General features: G+C 43.7%; 1 protein-coding gene across 1 annotated transcript; it reads right to left on the reverse strand.

Moving 5' to 3' along the window:
- Positions 1–11,215: 11,215 nt before the first annotated feature.
- LOC118358530 (ATP synthase subunit alpha, mitochondrial-like) lies at positions 11,216–22,378 on the reverse strand. The gene is made up of 11 exons (XM_035736465.2): positions 22,210–22,378; positions 21,448–21,526; positions 20,907–21,076; positions 20,615–20,788; positions 20,179–20,345; positions 12,652–12,952; positions 12,290–12,514; positions 12,094–12,201; positions 11,805–11,949; positions 11,560–11,710; positions 11,216–11,438 (listed from the first exon to the last, which is right to left on the reverse strand). The coding sequence occupies exons 1-11, from the start codon at positions 22,267–22,269 to the stop codon at positions 11,360–11,362; spliced, it is 1,659 nt and encodes a 552-aa protein (XP_035592358.1). The 5' UTR covers positions 22,270–22,378; the 3' UTR covers positions 11,216–11,359.
- Between the last annotated feature and the right edge of the window lie 28 nt (positions 22,379–22,406).

A 22,406-nucleotide genomic window follows, 5' to 3' on the forward strand; every position in this document is an offset into this window, starting at 1 on the left:
TTTGGCTTCTTTGGTACGAGGAAAAGTGCTGTGTCTGAGACACACTTTGTAAACTGTAGAAATATGTGCATTGTTTTTGAGATCATCAGAGACAGAAACTACCCATACAGAAAGGCCAAACCCATACCTGTCAAATAGCCTGGGTAGGCTGCTTTTTGTTATTTCTTCAACCTTTAATTAACCAGGATGTCCCATTGACATAAAGGGTCTCTTTTTGAAATGAGAGTTAAGTGGGGCCTCTGGGCCGCAGAGGCTCAGGAGGGAAGGCAGGGTGAGTTCTGAACACAAGGAACATATTCCCAATGACTGCTCAAAAGCCACAATATAGACTAGAGGCGTAGGCTACTCACCGCAAGTCTGGAAATATTTGTGTTCTGTCTCTGTTGTTCATCCCATTTCCCAATGTGGGTGTGTCCTCACCTGTCAGCCACACATATAAACTATGGGCATGCAAATGAGAACGAAATCACATTCAAATCAAAACAATTCTTATGTAACTTGCACCATAATTCACCTTAGTCCTTTAACTAACATCTGCTGTCGGTGCTTAGTTGCTGTCTGGTAAAAATGTGTTTTACCTAAATTACCGCGCAAGCAGTGAGGTACTACCATTTTTACTGTCTGTATAAGCTATAGGCTTTCAGTATGGCCTGCTCTCTGCGATTATTACCAGTTGAGTACTCAGAGAAGGACATTATAGCATGGTTTGGATAACAGCATGATCACCTGCTAGGGATTTACATTTACATTTAAGTCATTTAGCAGACGCTCTTATCCAGAGCGACTTAGGGATCTATTTGAACAATGTCTTCATGCCATGTCTAATTACAGAGCGTTATAAGGTTCTGCTTTTGGGCTCCTCTACCCTGTACATGACTTTCAAGTCCCATTACTTTTCCTGGCCCTGTGATCTGACCAGGAAACACTCTGGGCCCTAATGGAGGCCCAATTTTCTCCATTGTGATTTTGGTCTGAAAAGGGATCACTTCTATTGTGTGTGACAGGAGGAGCCATTTGGTTCCTTCCAGCCTACCAGACATGTTCTATTCCTCTGTGAATCAATATTTGATGTTCTAAAGGACAGCCTCTCACCAAAGTAGAGCTTAATACTAAAGATTAATGGGGGACCTATCCAGAGAAGGACAATTTACAAAGAGATGATTTTAATAATATTGAAATTATATTATTACATTTTTCTGATTCAATGTTGTCATGAGACTACAAAGGGAAATATACTGCATACAAAATCGAAGATATTGAAAAGAAGGAAACGTCATGTTCATCGTGTGATGTTCATGTGAAATGATCACATGACAAATAAATGTATGTTCATGTGACTTTTGCATTTGGAAACTGACTATAAAAGCTGGTATAGTTTAGTTGATTTAATAGAAGGTCAAAACAGCTCATGCCTCGGTGCATGTCTGAGAAAGATCTAGGATAAAATACAACACTGCTACATCTCTCTAGAAGATGAACCAGTTAAGTTTGAAGTGTTCCATGTATTACATGGTATAACATATTAATTACATGGTTAATAAAGTATGTGTGAAACGTGCAAAGTGGTATAAATATGCTGTTTTTAATACCATAAACATAAGGCTCCAGTCTGTCTGGACTAATTGAAATTCCAGATGCAGGGTACTAAACGCAAAAAAACATACATTTCCACTGTCTTTTTGCATTTTATGTTGGACTCACTCATGGTAAATTGTGATTAGATTTGTTTAAATATATACCCAGCATCACCTTAGTACGAAATGCAACAATGTCTGACACTGGGATGCCTCTTTTGGTTTTTCCTTTGTCACACGTTGTTCTGACCCGGATAATAGTGGTACACACGGCTGGGAACGAGACTATTTTGACCCAGACAATAGTCCTCTTTGACAGAAGACCCATTCAAACTGTCACATGTTGCTCTCTCCCTCTTGCCAAGCAATGAGTGATGCTTTGGGTGATGCATTCTACAACTGAAGTGTTCAAATGAATCAACTAGGTACATTCTCTAAAATGCACAACTTAATGTTTAGAACAGTTTGAGTGCAAAAGTAAAAAATTAAATACCAGACATTTCTCATGTTTGTTATATAGATGATATTGCCTGCACTCCTGAAGTGAAGTCAACCAGAAGACCAACTACATGTTGATACAACAGTAGCTAAGATGGGGAGAAGTATGTTCATAATAAAGCTCTGCTCTGCCTTCTTAACAGCACTATCAACAAGGCAGGTCCTAGTTTCTACCTTCTTAACAGCACTATCAACAAGGCAGGTCCTACAGGCCCTAGTTTCTACCTTCTTAACAGCACTGTCAACAAGGCAGGTCCTACAGGCCCTAGTTTCTACCTTCTTAACAGCACTGTCAACAAGGCATGTCCTACAGGCCCTAGTTTCTACCTTCTTAACAGCACTGTCAACAAGGCAGGTCCTACAGGCCCTAGTTTCTACCTTCTTAACAGCACTGTCAACAAGGCAGGTCCTACAGGCCCTAGTTTCTACCTTCTTAACAGCACTGTCAACAAGGCAGGTCCTACAAGCCCTAGTTTCTACCTTCTTAACAGCACTGTCAACAAGGCAGGTCCTACAAGCCCTAGTTTCTACCTTCTTAACAGCACTGTCAACAAGGCAGGTCCTACAAGCCCTAGTTTCTACCTTCTTAACAGCACTGTCAACAAGGCAGGTCCTACAGGCCCTAGTTTCTACCTTCTTAACAGCACTGTCAACAAGGCAGGTCCTACAAGCCCTAGTTTCTACCTTCTTAACAGCACTGTCAACAAGGCAGGTCCTACAGGCCCTAGTTTCTACCTTCTTAACAGCACTATCAACAAGGCAGGTCCTACAAGCCCTAGTTTCTACCTTCTTAACAGCACTATCAACAAGGCAGGTCCTACAAGCCCTAGTTTCTACCTTCTTAACAGCACTGTCAACAAGGCAGGTCCTACAAGCCCTAGTTTCTACCTTCTTAACAGCACCATCAACAAGGCAGGTCCTACAGGCCCTAGTTTCTACCTTCTTAACAGCACTGTCAACAAGGCAGGTCCTACAAGCCCTAGTTTCTACCTTCTTAACAGCACTATCAACAAGGCAGGTCCTACAGGCCCTAGTTTCTACCTTCTTAACAGCACTATCAACAGGGAAGGTCCTACAGGCCCTATTTTCTACCTTCTTAACAGCACTATCAACAAGGCAGGTCCTACAGGCCCTAGTTTCTACCTTCTTAACAGCACTGTCAACAAGGCAGGTCCTACAAGCCCTATTTTCTACCTTCTTAACAGCACTGTCTAACAGCACTATCAACAAGGCAGGTCCTAAAGGCCCTCGTTTCTACCTTCTTAACAGCACTATCAACAAGGCAGGTCCTACAAGCCCTAGTTTCTACCTTCTTAACAGCACTGTCAACAAGGCAGGTCCTACAGGCCCTAGTTTCTACCTTCTTAACAGCACTATCAACAAGGCAGGTCCTACAAGCCCTAGTTTCTACCTTCTTAACAGCACTGTCAACAAGGCAGGTCCTACAAGCCCTAGTTTCTACCTTCTTAACAGCACTGTCAACAAGGCAGGTCCTACAGGCCCTAGTTTCTACCTTCTTAACAGCACTATCAACAAGGCAGGTCCTACAAGCCCTAGTTTCTACCTTCTTAACAGCACTATCAACAAGGCAGGTCCTACAAGCCCTAGTTTCTACCTTCTTAACAGCACTATCAACAAGGCAGGTCCTACAGGCCCTAGTTTCTACCTTCTTAACAGCACTGTCAACAAGGCAGGTCCTACAGGCCCTAGTTTCTACCTTCTTAACAGCACTATCAACAAGGCAGGTCCTACAGGCCCTAGTTTCTACCTTCTTAACAGCACTATCAACAAGGCAGGTCCTACAGGCCCTAGTTTCTACCTTCTTAACAGCACTATCAACAAGGCAGGTCCCACAGGCCCTAGTTTCTACCTTCTTAACAGCACTATCAACAAGGCAGGTCCTACAAGCCCTAGTTTCTACCTTCTTAACAGCACTATCAACAAGGCAGGTCCTACAAGCCCTAGTTTCTACCTTCTTAACAGCACTATCAACAAGGCAGGTCCTACAAGCCCTAGTTTCTACCTTCTTAACAGCACTGTCAACAAGGCAGGTCCTACAGGCCCTAGTTTCTACCTTCTTAACAGCACTATCAACAAGGCAGGTCCTACAGGCCCTAGTTTCTACCTTCTTAACAGCACTATCAACAAGGCAGGTCCTACAAGCCCTAGTTTCTACCTTCTTAACAGCACTGTCAACAAGGCAGGTCCTACAGGCCCTAGTTTCTACCTTCTTAACAGCACTATCAACAAGGCAGGTCCTACAAGCCCTAGTTTCTACCTTCTTAACAGCACTATCAACAAGGCAGGTCCTACAAGCCCTAGTTTCTACCTTCTTAACAGCACTATCAACAAGGCAGGTCCTACAGGCCCTAGTTTCTACCTTCTTAACAGCACTGTCAACATGGCAGGTCCTACAAGCCCTAGTTTCTACCTTCTTAACAGCACTATCAACAAGGCAGGTACTACAAGCCCTAGTTTCTACCTTCTTAACAGCACTATCAACAAGGCAGGTCCTACAAGCCCTAGTTTCTACCTTCTTAACAGCACTATCAACAAGGCAGGTCCTACAGGCCCTAGTTTCTACCTTCTTAACAGCACTTCAACAGGGAAGGTCCTACAGGCCCTATTTTCTACCTTCTTAACAGCACTGTCAACAAGGCAGGTCCTACAGGCCCTAGTTTCTACCTTCTTAACAGCACTGTCAACAAGGCAGGTCCTACAAGCCCTAGTTTCTACCTTCTTAACAGCACTGTCAACAAGGCAGGTCCTACAGGCCCTAGTTTCTACCTTCTTAACAGCACTATCAACAAGGCAGGTCCTACAAGCCCTAGTTTCTACCTTCTTAACAGCACTATCAACAAGGCAGGTCCTACAAGCCCTAGTTTCTACCTTCTTAACAGCACTATCAACAAGGCAGGTCCTACAAGCCCTAGTTTCTACCTTCTTAACAGCACTGTCAACAAGGCAGGTCCTACAGGCCCTAGTTTCTACCTTCTTAACAGCACTATCAACAAGGCAGGTCCTACAAGCCCTAGTTTCTACCTTCTTAACAGCACTATCAACAAGGCAGGTCCTACAAGCCCTAGTTTCTACCTTCTTAACAGCACTGTCAACAAGGCAGGTCCTACAGGCCCTAGTTTCTACCTTCTTAACAGCACTATCAACAAGGCAGGTCCTACAAGCCCTAGTTTCCCTTCTTAACAGCACTATCAACAAGCCCTAGTTTCTACCTTCTTAACAGCACTATCAACAAGGCAGGTCCTACAGGCCCTAGTTTCTACCTTCTTAACAGCACTGTCAACAAGGCAGGTCCTACAGGCCCTAGTTTCTACCTTCTTAACAGCACTATCAACAAGGCAGGTCCTACAGGCCCTAGTTTCTACCTTCTTAACAGCACTATCAACAAGGCAGGTCCTACAGGCCCTAGTTTCTACCTTCTTAACAGCACTATCAACAAGGCAGGTCCTACAGGCCCTAGTTTCTACCTTCTTAACAGCACTATCAACAAGGCAGGTCCTACAAGCCCTAGTTTCTACCTTCTTAACAGCACTATCAACAAGGCAGGTCCTACAGGCCCTAGTTTCTACCTTCTTAACAGCACTATCAACAAGGCAGGTCCTACAAGCCCTAGTTTCTACCTTCTTAACAGCACTATCAACAAGGCAGGTCCTACAGGCCCTCACCTTCTTAACAGCACTACAAGGCAGGTCCTACAGGCCCTAGTTTCTACCTTCTTAACAGCACTATCAACAAGGCAGGTCCTACAAGCCCTAGTTTCTACCTTCTTAACAGCACTGTCAACAAGGCAGGTCCTACAGGCCCTAGTTTCTACCTTCTTAACAGCACTATCAACAAGGCAGGTACTACAAGCCCTAGTTTCTACCTTCTTAACAGCACTATCAACAAGGCAGGTCCTACACCTTTTCTACCTAACAGCACTATCAACAAGGCAGGTCCTACAGGCCCTAGTTTCTACCTTCTTAACAGCACTGTCAACATGGCAGGTCCTAGGTCCCTTCTTAACAGCACTATCAACAAGGCAGGTACTACAAGCCCTAGTTTCTACCTTCTTAACAGCACTATCAACAAGGCAGGTCCTACAGCCCTAGTTTCTACCTTCTTAACAGCACTATCAACAAGGCAGGTCCTACAGGCCCTAGTTTCTACCTTCTTAACAGCACTGTCAACATGGCAGGTCCTAAGTTTCAACTATCAACAAGGCAGGTCCTACAGGCCCTAGTTTCTACCTTCTTAACAGCACTATCAACAAGGCAGGTCCTACAGGCCCTAGTTTCTACCTTCTTAACAGCACTATCAACAAGGCAGGTCCCACAGGCCCTAGTTTCTACCTTCTTAACAGCACTATCAACAAGGCAGGTCCTACAAGCCCTAGTTTCTACCTTCTTAACAGCACTTCAACAAGGCAGGTCCTACAAGCCCTTTTCTACCTAACAGCACTATCAACAAGGCAGGTCCTACAGGTTTCTACCTTCTTAACAGCACTGTCAACAAGGCAGGTCCTCTACTACCTTCTTAACAGCACTATCAACAAGGCAGGTCCTACAGGCCCTAGTTTCTACCTTCTTAACAGCACTATCAACAAGGCAGGTCCTACAAGCCCTAGTTTCTACCTTCTTAACAGCACTATCAACAAGGCAGGTCCTACAAGCCCTAGTTTCAAACAGCACTATCAACAAGGCAGGTCCTACAGGCCCTAGTTTCTACCTTCTTAACAGCACCGTCAACAAGGCAGGTCCTACAGGCCCTAGTTTCTACCTTCTTAACAGCACCATCAACAAGGCAGGTCCTACAGGCCCTAGTTTCTACCTTCTTAACAGCACCATCAACAAGGCAGGTCCTACAGGCCCTAGTTTCTACCTTCTTAACAGCACTGTCAACAAGGCAGGTCCTACAAGCCCTAGTTTCTACCTTCTTAACAGCACTGTCAACAAGGCAGGTCCTACGGGCCCTAGTTTCTACCTTCTTAACAGCACCATCAACAAGGCAGGTCCTACAGGCCCTAGTTTCTACCTTCTTAACAGCACTGTCAACAGGGCAGGTCCTACAGGCCCTAGTTTCTACCTTCTTAACAGCACTATCAACAAGGCAGGTCCTACAGGCCCTAGTTTTGTTGCACCTGGACTACTGTTCAGTCGTGTGGTCAGGTGCCCAAAAGAGACACTTAGGAAAATTACAATTGTCTCAGAACAGGGCAGCACGGCTGGCCCTTAAATGTACACAGAGAGCTAGCATTAATAATGTGCATGTCAATCTCTCATGGCTCAAAGTAGAGGAGAGTTTGACTTCATTACTACTTTCTTTTGTAAGAAGTGTTGACAAGCTGAATGCACCGAGGTGTCTGTTTAAACTACTAGCACACAGCTTGGACACCCATGCATACCCCACAAGACAAGCCACCAGAGGTCTCTTCACAATCCCCAAGTCCAGAACAGACCATGGGAGGAGCACAGTACTACATAGAGCCATGATTACATGGAACTCTATTCCACATCAGGATACTGATTTATGCATTAGAATCAGATTGAAAAAAGCAGCTAGTGGGGATCCCTAATAAATACAAATACAAAATTACCACTTAGTCTGGCTAACCTTTTTAGCTAACATTCCACTCCTGTCATTTAAATGAGGGGATCCCCACTAGCTGCTTTTTTCAATGGCAAGGAGTGGAATGTTAGCCAGGTTAACTACTACCCTCTGGTGGATAAAAGTAGCATTGCAGTAGGTGGTTACAGAGAGGCAAATGCATGACGTTAGCAAAGGATTTGACAGATTCCATGTTCAAGAGTAAAACTTAATCTTATTCAAAACATTTGGAATGCAAGGTCAAATAAGAGTAATATAGATCTCACAACTAGGACTTGCCATGTTGAATGAATCAAAACGAAAGCAGAGCCGTATTGGTCCAGACTAATGTTCAAAGAGCTGTACTCGATCTGGGAAACGTGATAGCAAGAGTTTTACAATAAATGTGGATACCTTTACTTCCATTGTATCAAACAAGTAACACCCACCATTCCTGCTTTACAGAAATGTTTACACATGAGCCCTGACAGGAACTACCCAATAGACATTGCAGCAGTGGTATTTAACCCTCGTGTGGTGTTCGGGTCTGTGGGACCCACTTTCAATGTTTACTAAAAGAAAAATGATACAATGAATGAGACTCATTGGCCTTGGCTCATTTTCTGTGAATAACATGTAAAATAACACATTTTCATTGAGTGTACACTGTGCACCTCCCTACACATTTATATTACATATGTGGTATTCGGGTCCACTGGACCCGAGGGTAATAAAAGTGTGGAAAAGTGTGTCTGTAGGTGAAAACAAGTCAAAATTAAACAAAAAGGTTTGCTACATGCCTTCACTCTGTCTTCCTCCTCCCTGGGCCTGTTGTTTCAACATAAGACCAAGAACCTGTCTGTCTCCCTGCCTGTCTGCCTGTATCCCACTTTTCTCGCACTCCTTACCCTTTGTAGTGTGTGAAACTACACAATGTCTTGCAGGAACCTGCACAATGTTACTACAATACATTATTTCAATACATTATTTGGATACATTGTAAAAAATTCACTATTTTCCCACAACCTTCCCCAGCCAGGTGCAAATTGGGGGAGGGACACAACTAATAAATAGCTTTGCATGTGTGGCTCCTCACCACAATCAGTCAGTATGGCAAAAATAATATCTACTCTTGCAGAGAGAGAAGCTAGTGTGGAAGAAGCATCTTCCACTTTGGAGGTGAAGAATTTTCCAAAAAGAGTCTGACAGTGAGTTGGAAGAAGAGGATGAGATTGACCCTCAGACAGACCCAGGACCAGTCCATCAGCAGCCCTGCACCCAACATTACTGTTGATGAGCAGCTTATGCCATTTATGGGTTGCTGCCCCTTCAGGCAGTACATACTGTCTAAACCCACAAAATATGAAATCAAGAACTGGGCTGCCTGTGATGCTAGTTCATCATATGCGTGGAACTTGCAAGTGTATACGGGGAAGCCAGATGGAGGAGCCCCTGAGAAGAACCAAGGGATACGGGTTATTCTGGACGTGACACAGGGACTCCGTGGTCACATCACCTGCAATAACCTTTTCACTTCACATAAGCTGGGACAGAAGCTCAAGAGGAAGCTGACGATGGTAGGAACAGTACAAAAAAGCAAACCAGAACTCTCATCTCAGCTGATGAATACACGGAACAGGCCTATCGATTCCTCTATGTTGGTGTTCATGCCTGACACGTCCCTAGTGTCCTACGTGCCAAAGAAAGGCTAAAATGTGGTACTCATGAGTACGCTGCATAGGGATGGGAGAATCTGTGGCCAGGAGCATCAAAAAACAGAAATCATAATGGATTACAATTCCACAAAAGGAGGGGTGGACAATTTAGACAAGCTGGTGACTGGCTACAGCTGCAAAAGCAGAACCCTATGCTGGCCACTTGTGATATTCAACATCTTGGCATACGACACGTTTGTCATCTGGATGGCATTGAACCCAGATTGGAACAGAGGGAAGCTCGAGGGGGCTCTTTTTCAAGGGGCTGGGCAAGGCATTGGTAAGACCTCAAATCCAGAGGAAGCAACATATCCCAAGGTCCCCAGCTTCTGCAGCCATCGTGAGGATGCTGGTGCCCCATCCGCCCAACCCACAGAAGTAACAACTCCAATACCGGAAGTATGTGCTTGTGTCTGACTCTCCTACCTTGGCCTGCTGTAACTACGTGAGTTCAGGAATGTTACTAACATCTAAGTGTTTTCAGATTGGAGCCGGTAGCAACGAGAAGCGCTGCAGTGTGTGTGGACCCAAAGACAGAAAGACACAGGACACATGCATCAAGTGAAAGAAATAGGATTTGTTCAATTCTGTCCCTGGTGTGTAGACCAGCCTTAATGCATGTTCAATTCTGTCCCTGGTGTGTAGACCAGCCTTAATGCATTTTCAATTCTGTCCCTGGTGTGTAGACCAGCCTTAATGCATTTTCAATTCTGTCCCTGGTGTGTAGACCAGCCTTAATGCATGTTCAATTCTGTCCCTGGTGTGTAGACCAGCCTTAATGCATTTTCAATTCTGTCCCTGACCAGCCTTAATGCATTTTCAATTCTGTCCCTGGTGTGTAGACCAGCCTTAATGCATTTTCATTTTCAATTCTGCCTTAATGCATTTTCAATTCTGTCCCTGGTGTGTAGACCAGCCTTAATGCATTTTCAATTCTGTCCCTGGTGTGTAGACCAGCCTTAATGCATTTTCAATTCTGTCCCTGGTGTGTAGACCAGCCTTAATGCATTTTCAATTCTGTCCCTGGTGTGTAGACCAGCCTTAATGCATTTTCAATTCTGTCCCTGGTGTGTAGACCAGCCTTAATGCATTTTCAATTCTGTCCCTCGTGTGTAGACCAGCCTTAATGCATTTTCAATAGGGCTATTTAATAGTTCCATAAAATACTATGTAAAATGTGTCCTTCCAATTTGTTCAGTTCAAAGCAATAAACACATGAAGAACAAATATAAGATGAAATTAGGTTAAGATAAACATGATTTATTCCACCCATGTCTTACTTATAGATTAGTTTACAAAAACAAGTGCTATTGATATGTGATCTAGCAGATGTGAATGGCTAATATTAACCATGTAAGGGATTGTCCATTTTGCTGTAATTGATAAGTCAACATTAAGTAATTTTACATAAATTGTTATGCTGTATTGTTATAAAAACCCAATGTTGGTCCAGACCTGCTAACATTGGGTGAATAATAAAATGACCACACCAGGGTACAAAGCCATATTTATTTAAATCAATTTTGAAATGCGCCATGTTTGACTGAATGTGCTGCATTTTTCTTGAGGTGCAAGAATGACAATTCATGTCCTGTTAAATCAATATATTTTGAGACCACCCGGTTTTAATTCTGACAAGATGAAAGTGAAATTCATGAACGAAGTTAAGATACTAAAACTACCCTAAATACAGTATATTAAAACCCCCAGTGGGTGAAACATCACTGCAACAGAACAGAATGCAGGGATTCTCCTTTATCTCTCACATTATCATTTATACCCTTCCAAGTAGGAAATCTGCTGGACCTGCACACCCTACCATAAAGTCACATTTTACCACAGCTCTCCAGGGTTGTAAAATTTTATTTATTCTTTGGAGAAATCTGTACATGGAGGTTCTGGCCTTCAGTAGCTCACATATAATATTAGGACAACGGGGGCCAAGACAGGTAGCAAAGCACACTGAAGGACCAGGAGCAGTTTCACACATTATTCAAAGCTGGAGAGGAAAGTCAACACAATCTCCTTCAGTTTGGCATCAGCTGTAGGTGAGATCATGCCATCAGTCCTGGAAAGAAACAAGGGTGTCCCATCAGTTCAGATGAAGTGTATATCAACACATGTTACCATTTTAACACTAACCACTGTTGACTTATAACTCAGATCATTGTGGTAGTTGCATGTGTTACCTGATTGTGGTGAGCAGGTCCTGGTGTTGGCTGAGGACGTGCCCAAGGAAGGCCTTCTCAAACCTGGTGATCTTGGAAGGGTCCATCTTGTCCAAGTGACCTCTGACACCGGCGTAGATGACAGTCACCTGCTCCTCAATGGCCATTGGGCCTATGGGAGGGAAAGAAATAAATTTAAATAAAAATTGTGGGCCTTGCGGACAACAAAAATATCAAACTTTTAGCATACTGGTGGCGACACTCACAGTACTGTCCCTGCTTAAGCAGCTCGGTGAGACGGACGCCCCTGTTGAGCAGCTGCTGGGTGGCAGCGTCCAGGTCGGAGCCGAACTGGGCGAAAGCAGCGACCTCACGGTACTGGGCCAGCTCCAGCTTCATGGTACCAGCCACCTACACAGAAAGGACCAATTACATCATGGATTTAGGAGACCGATTCAAGTGAAAAAAATATATACTGTGGGCCAACTGATGAACTGCAACGAAGTTGATCCGCATTTATCCAAAGACAGTCTCCTTCAGAACCACAGTTCGTACCTGCTTCATGGCCTTGGTCTGGGCAGCTGATCCAACTCTGGACACAGACAGACCCACGTTGATGGCTGGGCGGATACCTTTGTAGAACAACTCAGTCTCCAAGAAGATCTGCCAGGGAGAGAGCACATCTTGTTTAGGGATTACATTAATCTTTGACATATTGACTGGAAATTACATCCATCCACATCACACCCACCTGTCCATCAGTGATTGAGATGACGTTGGTGGGGATGTAAGCAGACACGTCTCCGGCCTGGGTCTCAATGACAGGCAGAGCGGTCAGGGAGCCGCCGCCAAAGTTGTCGTGCATCTTGGCGGCCCTCTCAAGCAGACGGGAGTGCAGGTAGAACACATCACCAGGGTAGGCCTCACGACCGGGGGGACGACGCAGCAGCAGGGACATCTGACGGTAGGCTACAGCCTGGAGAGTAGGGAGGGGAGAAAATACAGCTGTTCAACATGGATGAAGTCACTGTGCGAGCCCAGCTCATTATTTTTTCCCTCCATGAAGTAGCATCACACTCAAGACTCCACTCAGCCCCATCTTCCCCTTCTCACCTGCTTGGATAAATCATCATAGATGATGAGGCCATGCTTGCCGTTGTCCCTGAAGAACTCTCCCATGGAGCAGCCTGAGTAGGGGGCCAAGTACTGCAGGGGAGCAGCATCAGAGGCTGTAGCAGAAACCACAATGGTGTACTTCATAGCATCAGCATCAGTCAACCTCTTCACCAGCTGCGCCACAGTGGATCTCTTCTGGCCGATGGCAACGTAGATACAGTACAGCTTCTTCTTCTCATCTTTGCCTTCGTTGAAACGTCGCTGGTTGATTATGGTGTCAATGGCAATAGCGGTTTTGCTGTTTTATTGGAAAAGGAATTTGTATTAGATTACTTTGCTGGTATACTTGTGCTCTGGAGCGTCTGGGGAATCAAATCTGAAGAGATGCAGCAGTAGAATGGAAACACTCATATCATAGCTAATAATTACTGCAATTATGAAGGCATGGTTTCTAAGTAGAATGAAAGGCAGTAGCAATTGGTTGAAATTAGAAGTCAACGGATTAATTAGGGCCCATTTCAAGTTCACATAACCTGTTTTTGGATGCCGATTATGGCCGATTATATTGCATTCCACAAGGAAACTGCGTGGCAGGCTGACCACCCGTTACTCGAGTGCAACACGGAGTCAAGGGAAGCTGCTAGCTAGCATTAAACTTAGAAGGAAAAAAAATCTTCACAATCACTAGTTAACCTAGTAATATAGTCAACAATGTGTAGTTAACTAGCTTATCCTGCATGGCATATAATCAATGCGGTGCCTGATAATTTATCATCGAATCACAGCCTACTTCGCCAAACGAGGGAAGATTTAACAAAAGCACATTCGCAAAAAAAGCACAATCGTTGCACGAAGGTACCTGACCACAAACATCAATGCTTTCCATAAAATCAATACACAGAAGTATATTTTTCAAATCTGCATATTTATTTAAGAAATTCATGTTAGTAGGCTATATTAACTTGGGAAATTATGTCACTTCTCTTTCTTTCATTGCAAGCAGAGTCAAGGTATATGCAACAGTTTGGGCAGCCTGGCTCATTGCGAAAGAATTTGCCATAATTATGAATAACATTGACGGTTGTGCAACGTAACTATATTTAGACTTAGGGTTGCCGCCCGTTCGATTAAATACGGAACGGTTCCGTATTTCACTGAAAGAATAAACATTTTGTTTTCGAAATGAGTTCCCGAATTTGACCATATTAATGACCAACGGCTCGCATTTCTATGTTTATTATAATTGGGTCTATGATTTGACAGAGCAGTCCGTTTAAGCAGTGGTAGGCAGCAGCAGGCTCGTAAGCGTTTACTTTCCTGCGTTTACCAGCAGCTCTTAGCAATGCTTGCTTCACAGCGCTGTTTTTGACTTGAATTGACTTTAAGCGTATAAAATCCTGAGATTAGGCTGGCAATACTAAAAGTGCCTATTAGAACATCCAGTAGTCAAAGGTATATGAAATACAAATGGTATAGAGAAATAGTTGACACGTCATAATTCCTATAATAACTATAACCTAAAACTTATCTGGGAATATTGAACCACCAGCTTTCATATTCTGAGCAAGGAACTTACCCAACGTTAGCTTTTTTACATGGCACATATTGCACTTTTACTTTCTTCTCCAACAGTGTGATTTTACATTTAAACCCGTTTCATTATTTATTTGAGACTAAATATATTGTATTTATATATATTATTATAAAATAAGTGTCATTGAGTATGGTTGTAATTGTCATTATTACACACTAAAAATCTGCCAAATAATCGCTATCGGCTTTTTTGGGTCCTCCAATAATCGGTATCGCTGTTAAAATCATAATCGTTTGACCTCTAGTTGAAATAGTCTTCTACCCTCCTGGATAAAGCTAATTAAATTAGCATGGTAGAATATTAACACAACTGTTTATTTATTATACATTAATCTTCCATATTCTCAATTAGAGGTCGACTGATTGTCATTTTTCAACACCGATACCGATTATTGGAGGACCAAAATTAGCCAGTAACAATTAACCAGACGATTTTTATATATTTGTAATAATGACAATCACAACTGAATGAAGACTTAATATAATAAATAAATAAAAGATCTATTTAGTCTCAAATAATGAAGCATGTTCAATTTGGTTTAAATAATGCACAAACAGTGTTGGGGAAGAAAGTAAAAGTTTAAGTTCCTTGCTGAGAACATGAGAACATATGAAAGCTGGTGGTTCCTTTTAACATGAGTCTTCAATATTCCCAGTTAAGAAGTTTTAGGTTGTAGTTATTATAGGACCATTTCTCTCTATACCATTTGTAGGCCTTTCTAAATCAACCTGGCCGGGGTATCCTGGAAGGACATTAACCTCATCCCGTCAGTAGAGGATGTCTGGTTATTATTTTTAAATGCCTCTCTCACCATCTTAAATAAGCATGCCCCATTCAAGAAATGTAGAACCAGGAACAGGTATAGCCCCTGATTCTCTCCAGACCTGACTGCCCTTAACCAACACAAAAACATCCTATGGCGTTCTGCATTAGCAGCACTTGAAGAGAGATCCAAAACAAATGTGTGTCAGTTATGTGTTCATGAGTGAGGCCATATCATTGATTTAAAGCTGACATAGCATAGGCTGGACACAGCCAGAGTGTCTCAAGTGTTATAGGCAGTAGCCTATAACAAAAGCCTGCACACACACACACACACACCCCCCATGATATGCAACTTTTCAGGGAAGCTAGAAACCAACACACACAGGAAGTTAGAAAAGCCAAAGCAAGCAAAAATTTGCTTCCTGCAACACTAACTCAAAAAAGTTCTGGGACACTAAAGTCCTTGGAGAATAAGAACACCGCCCAGCTGCCCACTGCACTGAGGATAAGAAACACTGTCACTACCGAAAAATCCACTATAATTGAGAAGTTCAATAAGCATTTTTCTACAGCTGGCCATGCCTTCCACCTGGCTACCCCTACCCCGGTCAACAGCACTGCACCCCCCCACAGCAACTCGCCCAAGCCTTCCCCATTTCTCCTTCTCCCTAATCCAGTCAGCTGATGTTCTGAAAGGGCTACAAAATCTGGACCCCTACAAAATTAGCTGGGCTAAACAATCTGGACACTTTCTAAAAATTCAGCCGAAAATGTTGCACCCCCTATTTACTAGCCTGTTCAACCTCCATTTCGTGTTGTCTGAGATTCCCAAAGATTGGAAAGCAGCTGCGGTCATCCCCCTCTTCAAAGGGGGGGACATTCTTGACCCAAACTGCTACAGACCTACAGTGGGGCAAAAAAGTATTTAGTCAGCCACCAATTGTGCAAGTTCTCCCACTTAAAGATTGAGAGGCATGTAATTTATCATATGTACACTTCAACTATGACGGACAAAATGAGAAAAATCCAGAAAATCGCATTGTAGGATTTTTAATGAATTTATTTGCAAATTATAGTGGAAAATAAGTATTTGGTCACCTACAAACAAGCAAGATTTCTGGCTCTCACAGACCTGTGACTTCTTTAAGAGGCTCATCTGTCCTCCACTTGTTACCTGTATTAAGGGAGGACAGAGGAGGCAAGGAAATGACTGAGTGAGGAAAGAGCTGGAGATCACAAGGAAACCTACATCAAAGCAGATGCTCACAGTGATGAACCCCACTGGGACACAAAATACCCCTGGATTCAAGATCCAAGTTTCCTTCCTGGCAACAGGAGTGGGGTGGAAGCCACCTTCTTGAGAACAGAAAAGCAACTCAAAAGAGCCAGAATGGAGAATAGCATACACAGCTCAAGTCCATGAAATGGTGGAGACAAGAGCAGTGAAGAAACTCAGAGCTCATTGCCAGCTGGAAGGGGCCAGTATGGTATGTCAGCCACTTGGTGGCGCCAAACCAGCACTCTCTCACAACACCTGTGCGACTGGTATGGAACAGCAGCCAGAAGTTTAGAGGGGTCAGCATGAATGACCTTCTGCTGAAAGGGCCTGATTTCCTCAATCCCATCCGAGCAGTACTACTCAGGTTCAGGAGAGAAGTCCATGCTACCCTCGGCAACATTAAGAAAATGTACAATTGTGTGGTTGGAAGACCTGGAGATGTACCTCCACAGATTTCTCTGGAGAGACACTGAGGAGGAAGAGATTGAAGAGTATGCGATCCCCAGAGACAACATTGGCGATTGACCAGCAGGGTGCATTGCGCAATTGGCTATGAGAGAGACAGCCAAACTGCCCATGTTTGCTCACCTGGAGGAGGAACGTAGGATCCTTGAAGAGGATACCTATGTCGATGACATCCTGACTTCCCATAATGACTTGCAAAAGCTGGACCAGAACACCAAAAGGGTTGAAGAGATCCTGAAGGCAGGCGGCTTCTTCCTCAAGCCCTGGGTCCGGTTATATCAAAGTGGGAGGCAGGAGATCGCACCAGGAGAACAAGGAGTGCAGTCAAGCACAGCACTCATTCTCCCAAACCAAATGAGGGAAGGAGACAATAAAGCCCTTGGAGTTGGATACCTTGTACCTCATGACTTCAATCAATTTCTCAAAGAGGAAAAAGAAAATGAGTCGGCCAAAATCTCCTTGATGAAGAGGTGAGGGAAAACTCCAAACCCACTGACGAAAAAAAGAACTGCTGAGCCAGGTAGCTAGCCTGTATGACCCAATAGGCCTCGTCACACCTGCCAAACAAAAGGGTGCCATTCTTGTCAGAAAGGCGTTTCTGGAAGCTGGAGGCAGAACTCTGACCTGAGACACTTGGGACAAACCTTTTGTCAGAAAATTTGAGGGAAGAAGCCATCCAATTCTTTGAGGAATACACACATCTTGGCCAAATCACCTTTCACAGAAGCCTCACACCAGTCAACTGGATTGGAAAATCTTGGGGAATAACTTTCTCTGATGGAAGTGACAAGAGCTATGGAGTCGTAGTGTACTTAAGATGGGAGACCTAGCAAGACATCAAAGTCAGACTGGTTGAATCCAAAACAAAGCTCACACCATTGGACCAAAAGGGAGAACCAGTCAAATCTGAAATCTGCTGTGCTGACTATGCAGCACGACTTCGAAAGTACGTTGAAAAGCAGAGTCGAATAGAAATTGAACGTTGGCTCCATCTACTGGACAGTCAATGTGTTGGGAGCAATCCAGAGAGACAGCTATGGATATGAAACTTTCTTTGCGAATAGAGTTGGAGAGATCCAGAAATCCACATCCGTAGAAGACTGGTGGTGGATCCCAGGAGGCCTGAAAAGTGCTGACATCATAACAAGAGGGGCAGCCCCAGAAGACCTCCAGGAAGATTCCATGTGGCAGGATTGACCAGCATTCCTGAGGCAACCTGTGAAAGAGTGGCCACATAAGTCGGCCAAAGAAATCGCTGCGTATGCCAAGGAAGGCATAAACAAACTTCGAAGGAAAGCTTCCTCGGCAGCACTGACCAGAGCGCAGGTCAAGAGAAACCAGAGTGATGCACAGCAAAATAACCCAGATGAACCCAAGACTCGGATCCGAAGATCACCAGCCGGCTCTGCGGTAACGAAACTGATTGACATCAGGAAATTCAGCAGTCTGACCAGGCTGATCCGAGTCATTGCCTGGGTTTGGAGAGCCACAACAAGATGGAAAAATGGTGACCAAGAATTCAGCCTCAGATAAACCGAAGTGGGAGGACACTCTTTCAACAAACTGGAGGTCCAGAGCCAAACAAGCTTCCATCCAAGCGGATAACACCAGCAAGACCATTTGAGTACACAACAGTGGACTTATTTGGACTGTATGAAGTCAAGGACGAGGTGAAAAAGAAAACCAAGCTCAAGGTGTGGGGTATTATCTTATGTTGCATGGTATCCAGAGCTATACACACAGATGTTGTCAGTGACCAGTCGACTGAAGGCTTCCTACTGGCTTACCAAGGATTCACGGCACTTAGAGGGCACCCAAAGAAATTGTGGTCAGATCCTGGAAATAACTTTGTGGGTGCCAGACGTGCCCTCAAAGAACTCTACCTCTTCTTGGATCAACTAAGTAAATCTGAGCTTGAAAATGAAGCTTCCAAGCATGGGACAGGATGGAGCTGGAAAATCCACCCAGCAGACTCCCCTCACAGGAATGGAGCTGCAGAAGCAGCTGTTCGTACTGTGAAGCAGGCTTTGCACAACCTGGGAGGAGAAGGACTCTTCACATGGAGTGAGTTTCAAACATTTCTCTACACAGCTGCTAACCTTGCCAATGAGAGGCCCATAGATGCAAGAACTCAAAGCCGGGAGGACTGCATAGAATACATCAGCCCAAATTCCCTTCTGCTTGGACGGATTGGACCCAGAGGCGATCTTGGATGCTTTGATTTTGAAAGCTACCCATACAAAAGATAGAGCTATCCAAACAGAAGTTCACCGGTCCTGGAGGAAGTGGAGTCAGTTAGCTGGGCCCAATCTATTCGTGAGTAGTAAATGGCACACAACACATAGGAATGTGGCTGTTAGAGATGTTAGCTGGCTGGCTGACCAAAATGCCTGGAGGGGTCACTACAAACTAGCCAGAGTCATCAGTGTCAACATTGACAAGAAGGGCATCGTCAGAGATGTGCATGTCAGAACTTTTCCCAGCTACCCAGTCCCAACTGTGAAGCCTGCTCAAGAGAAGTCAGACTGCTCTTTCAAATCAAACACTTAATTATAATAAACTTACAAATACAAGCCATAGGTCATTAATATGGTCAAATCCGGAAATTATAATTTCGAAAACAAAATGTTTATTCTTTCAGTGAAATACAGAACCGTTCAGTATTTTATTAAACAGGTGGCATCCATAAGACTAAATATTGCTGTTACATTGCAAAACCTTCACTGTTATGTCATAATTATGTGAAATGATGGAAAATTTGGTTCTTTGTTAGGAAAAATGTCTTCACAGTTTGTCAGGCAGCCCAAACGGCTGCATAGACCTTGACTCTGCATGCAATGAACGCAAGAGAAGTGACAATTTCCTGCTAACATGAATTTCATTTAACTAAATGTGCAGGTTTAAAAAAATATATATACTTGTGTATTGATTTTAAGAAAGGCATTGATGTTTATAGTTTGATACATTGGTGCAAAAACAGTACATTGTACACGCATGCGCTTGTTAAATCACCCATTTGGCGAAGTAGATTGTGATTCAATGATAAATGAACAGGCACCACATTGATTATATGCAACGCAGGACAAGATAATTAAACTAGTAATATCAACCATGTGTATTTAACTAGTTATTATGTTAAGATTGTTTTTTTTATAAGCTAAGTTTAATGCTAGCTAGCAACTTACCTTGGCTCCTTGCTGCACTCGTAACAGGTGGCCAAGCCTGCCACGCAGTCTCCTCGTGGAGTGCAATGTAATCGGCATCCAAAAATGAAGATTGCCGATTGTTATGAAAACTTAAAATCGTCCCTAATTTATCGGCCATGCAGATGAATCAGACGACCTCTATGCTCAATCCCCAGTTAGCCCTACTAAAGGAATAGAGGTATTTTCTAAGATGGCATCTGGCCATCTGTGTTTACCCAGTCTGCCGGTCACCGATGATCAGCTCACGCTGGCCACGCCCAATGGGCACCAGGCTGTCCACGGCCTTGATGCCAGTCTGCATCGGTTCCTTCACAGAGATACGGGGGATGATACCAGGGGCCTTCAGACCCACACGCCTACGGATGCTAGACCCAAGAGGACCCTGAGGGACAGAGTAGGGTTAATGCCATTCTGATCAGACCCAATATGCCCAGGCTGTAGTTAACCTCTAAACCTCTAATCACAACCCAAGGACTCGGTCTAGATCCGAAAGGATCAGATAGAAGATCCTGTTTCTTATGTGGTCTTCAAGGTGTTTTAGTATAAAATACATTTCTATTTCACATTAATTCTCAATGTACAAAAGTCCTATTCTAATAATAACTAGAAATTAACTACACTATTTTTTATTTATTTTTTATCTGCCCTCACCTTTCCATCGATGGCATTGCCCAATGCATCCACCACGCGACCCAGCAACTCTTCACCAACTGGCACATCCACAATGGCACCAGTCCTCTTCACGATGTCACCCTCTTTGATCAGCTTGTCATTACCGAACACCACAACGCCAACATTGTCAGGCTCCAAGTTCAGAGACATACCCTAGAAAAGAGGATAAAAGACAATGGTAAAATTATGAAGACGACAATGGTTAGATTGAACAGAAGCTCTCTCAATGAAACATGGTTCCGTTAAATTCATAAACTGTCTAGATCAGCACCTTGAGCCCAGAGGAGAACTCCACCATCTCCTCAGCCTGAACATTCCTGAGACCGTACACTCTGGCAATACCATCACCGATGGAGAGCACACGGCCAGTCTCCTCCAGATCAGCACTTGTGTCAGCCCCCAGGATCTTCTCCTCCAAGATTGAGGACACCTCAGCCGTGCCTGGGAGAAAGAACCCACTCATCAAAATATGGACTCAACTTGACAGTCAACATAACTCCTCATTTTTGTATAATATAGCCATAGAGGAATCCCTTTTATGTTTGTATAGGGAGAAATAGCAACAATTGATAGTGACTGGTAAGGAGCTGAATGTGACAAAAAAATTAACCCATCCCAAACTGATTTTTCCAAAAGATCACAGAGCCTAGACTATTTTACAAGGTATTGTGGCGCACTGCACCTTCAAGTGTACATCCTAATGGCCCCTGCTCATTTAAATAGGTACTTGTGGCAAAACAGGATTTCTGACCTAAATAGTAAGTGTCATTAACTAAAGGTCATTCGTTGAGTCAATCATTCGCTTTACGCACCAGTCTTTGCAGCAAGACATGGTCTGTGTGTATGAAGGTGAGTCACTCCTACACTGGCGGCGGCAACATTCTTGGACACCTAGAATGAATGCAAGCATGGTCAGTTATTGTTCAAGACAAGTGCTATTGTACTGATGCAATGGGAAATAAATCGCACTATGTATATTGGAATCGCTAGCTGTGTTACTATGAACTGAAATCAAAACATATGCCGCAATAGCCCAAACGTTGTTAGTTAGCTAGGTTGTCCGCAAGATGTCCTCTCTTTTGACTGCTGGCAATGCCAGTTAAACCACCACTACAAAAACATTTTTGAAAACAAGAAACTACACTGTTGTTAACTAATTATAATTATATGAACTTGTTCTGTGCAAGGCGGAACATTCTGTATGTAAAAGACCCTGACCTTCACAGAAATTAGCTAACGAACGGATAGCATGCTAAACTAACGTCACATAGCTAGCACAGCCATTTTACGGGACCGTAGTGTAGTTGAAGTGCGCATAAGTGCATTCATTGAAAGGGAAAAAACTAAATGAAATGTGCAATGAATGAGTTATACAAACAGCAATGTAACGTTATAAAATAAATATCAAGACAGCAGGTCGAGTGGCATGAGATGCCTTGCTGGGTCATGACGTTCTAGACAAGCGTGTGAAGGTGGAGGCCTGTAAAGGCCTACCCTTCATACATCCACTGCATTGACATTTTAATTCGTGCAACGCAAATGGTCTAACATTCAACAACCAAATCAATACTCACAAATCCAGCCCGTCTGGGCAGGCTTCTGGCCAGAGCCGCTGCAACTCGCACGGATAACATCTCTAACGGGAGAATGTGACTTGTCCTGCACCACCTGCAAAGACCAGTTAGTTTTACTTAGAGGGTGTCCTATGTATGCGAATGACCTGGGGGGTGGCTGGCTTCGTTCTTCTTCATTTTATGTCATCTGTGATGAC

This window comes from Oncorhynchus keta, chromosome 25, assembly GCF_023373465.1.
Source record: "Oncorhynchus keta strain PuntledgeMale-10-30-2019 chromosome 25, Oket_V2, whole genome shotgun sequence".
Taxonomy (NCBI): domain Eukaryota; kingdom Metazoa; phylum Chordata; class Actinopteri; order Salmoniformes; family Salmonidae; genus Oncorhynchus; species Oncorhynchus keta.

Bases quoted from the DNA above. Each gene is read 5' to 3' on its own strand.
- LOC118358530 (XM_035736465.2), bottom strand. From the start codon at position 22,269: ATGTTATCCGTGCGAGTTGCAGCGGCTCTGGCCAGAAGCCTGCCCAGA. The intron at 12,515-12,651 runs GTGAGAAGGGGA...CCTACTCTCCAG, and splicing joins ATGATGATTTATCCAAGCAG to GCTGTAGCCTACCGTCAGAT. The intron at 11,950-12,093 runs GTACGAACTGTG...CTTTCTGTGTAG, and splicing joins AGACCAAGGCCATGAAGCAG to GTGGCTGGTACCATGAAGCT.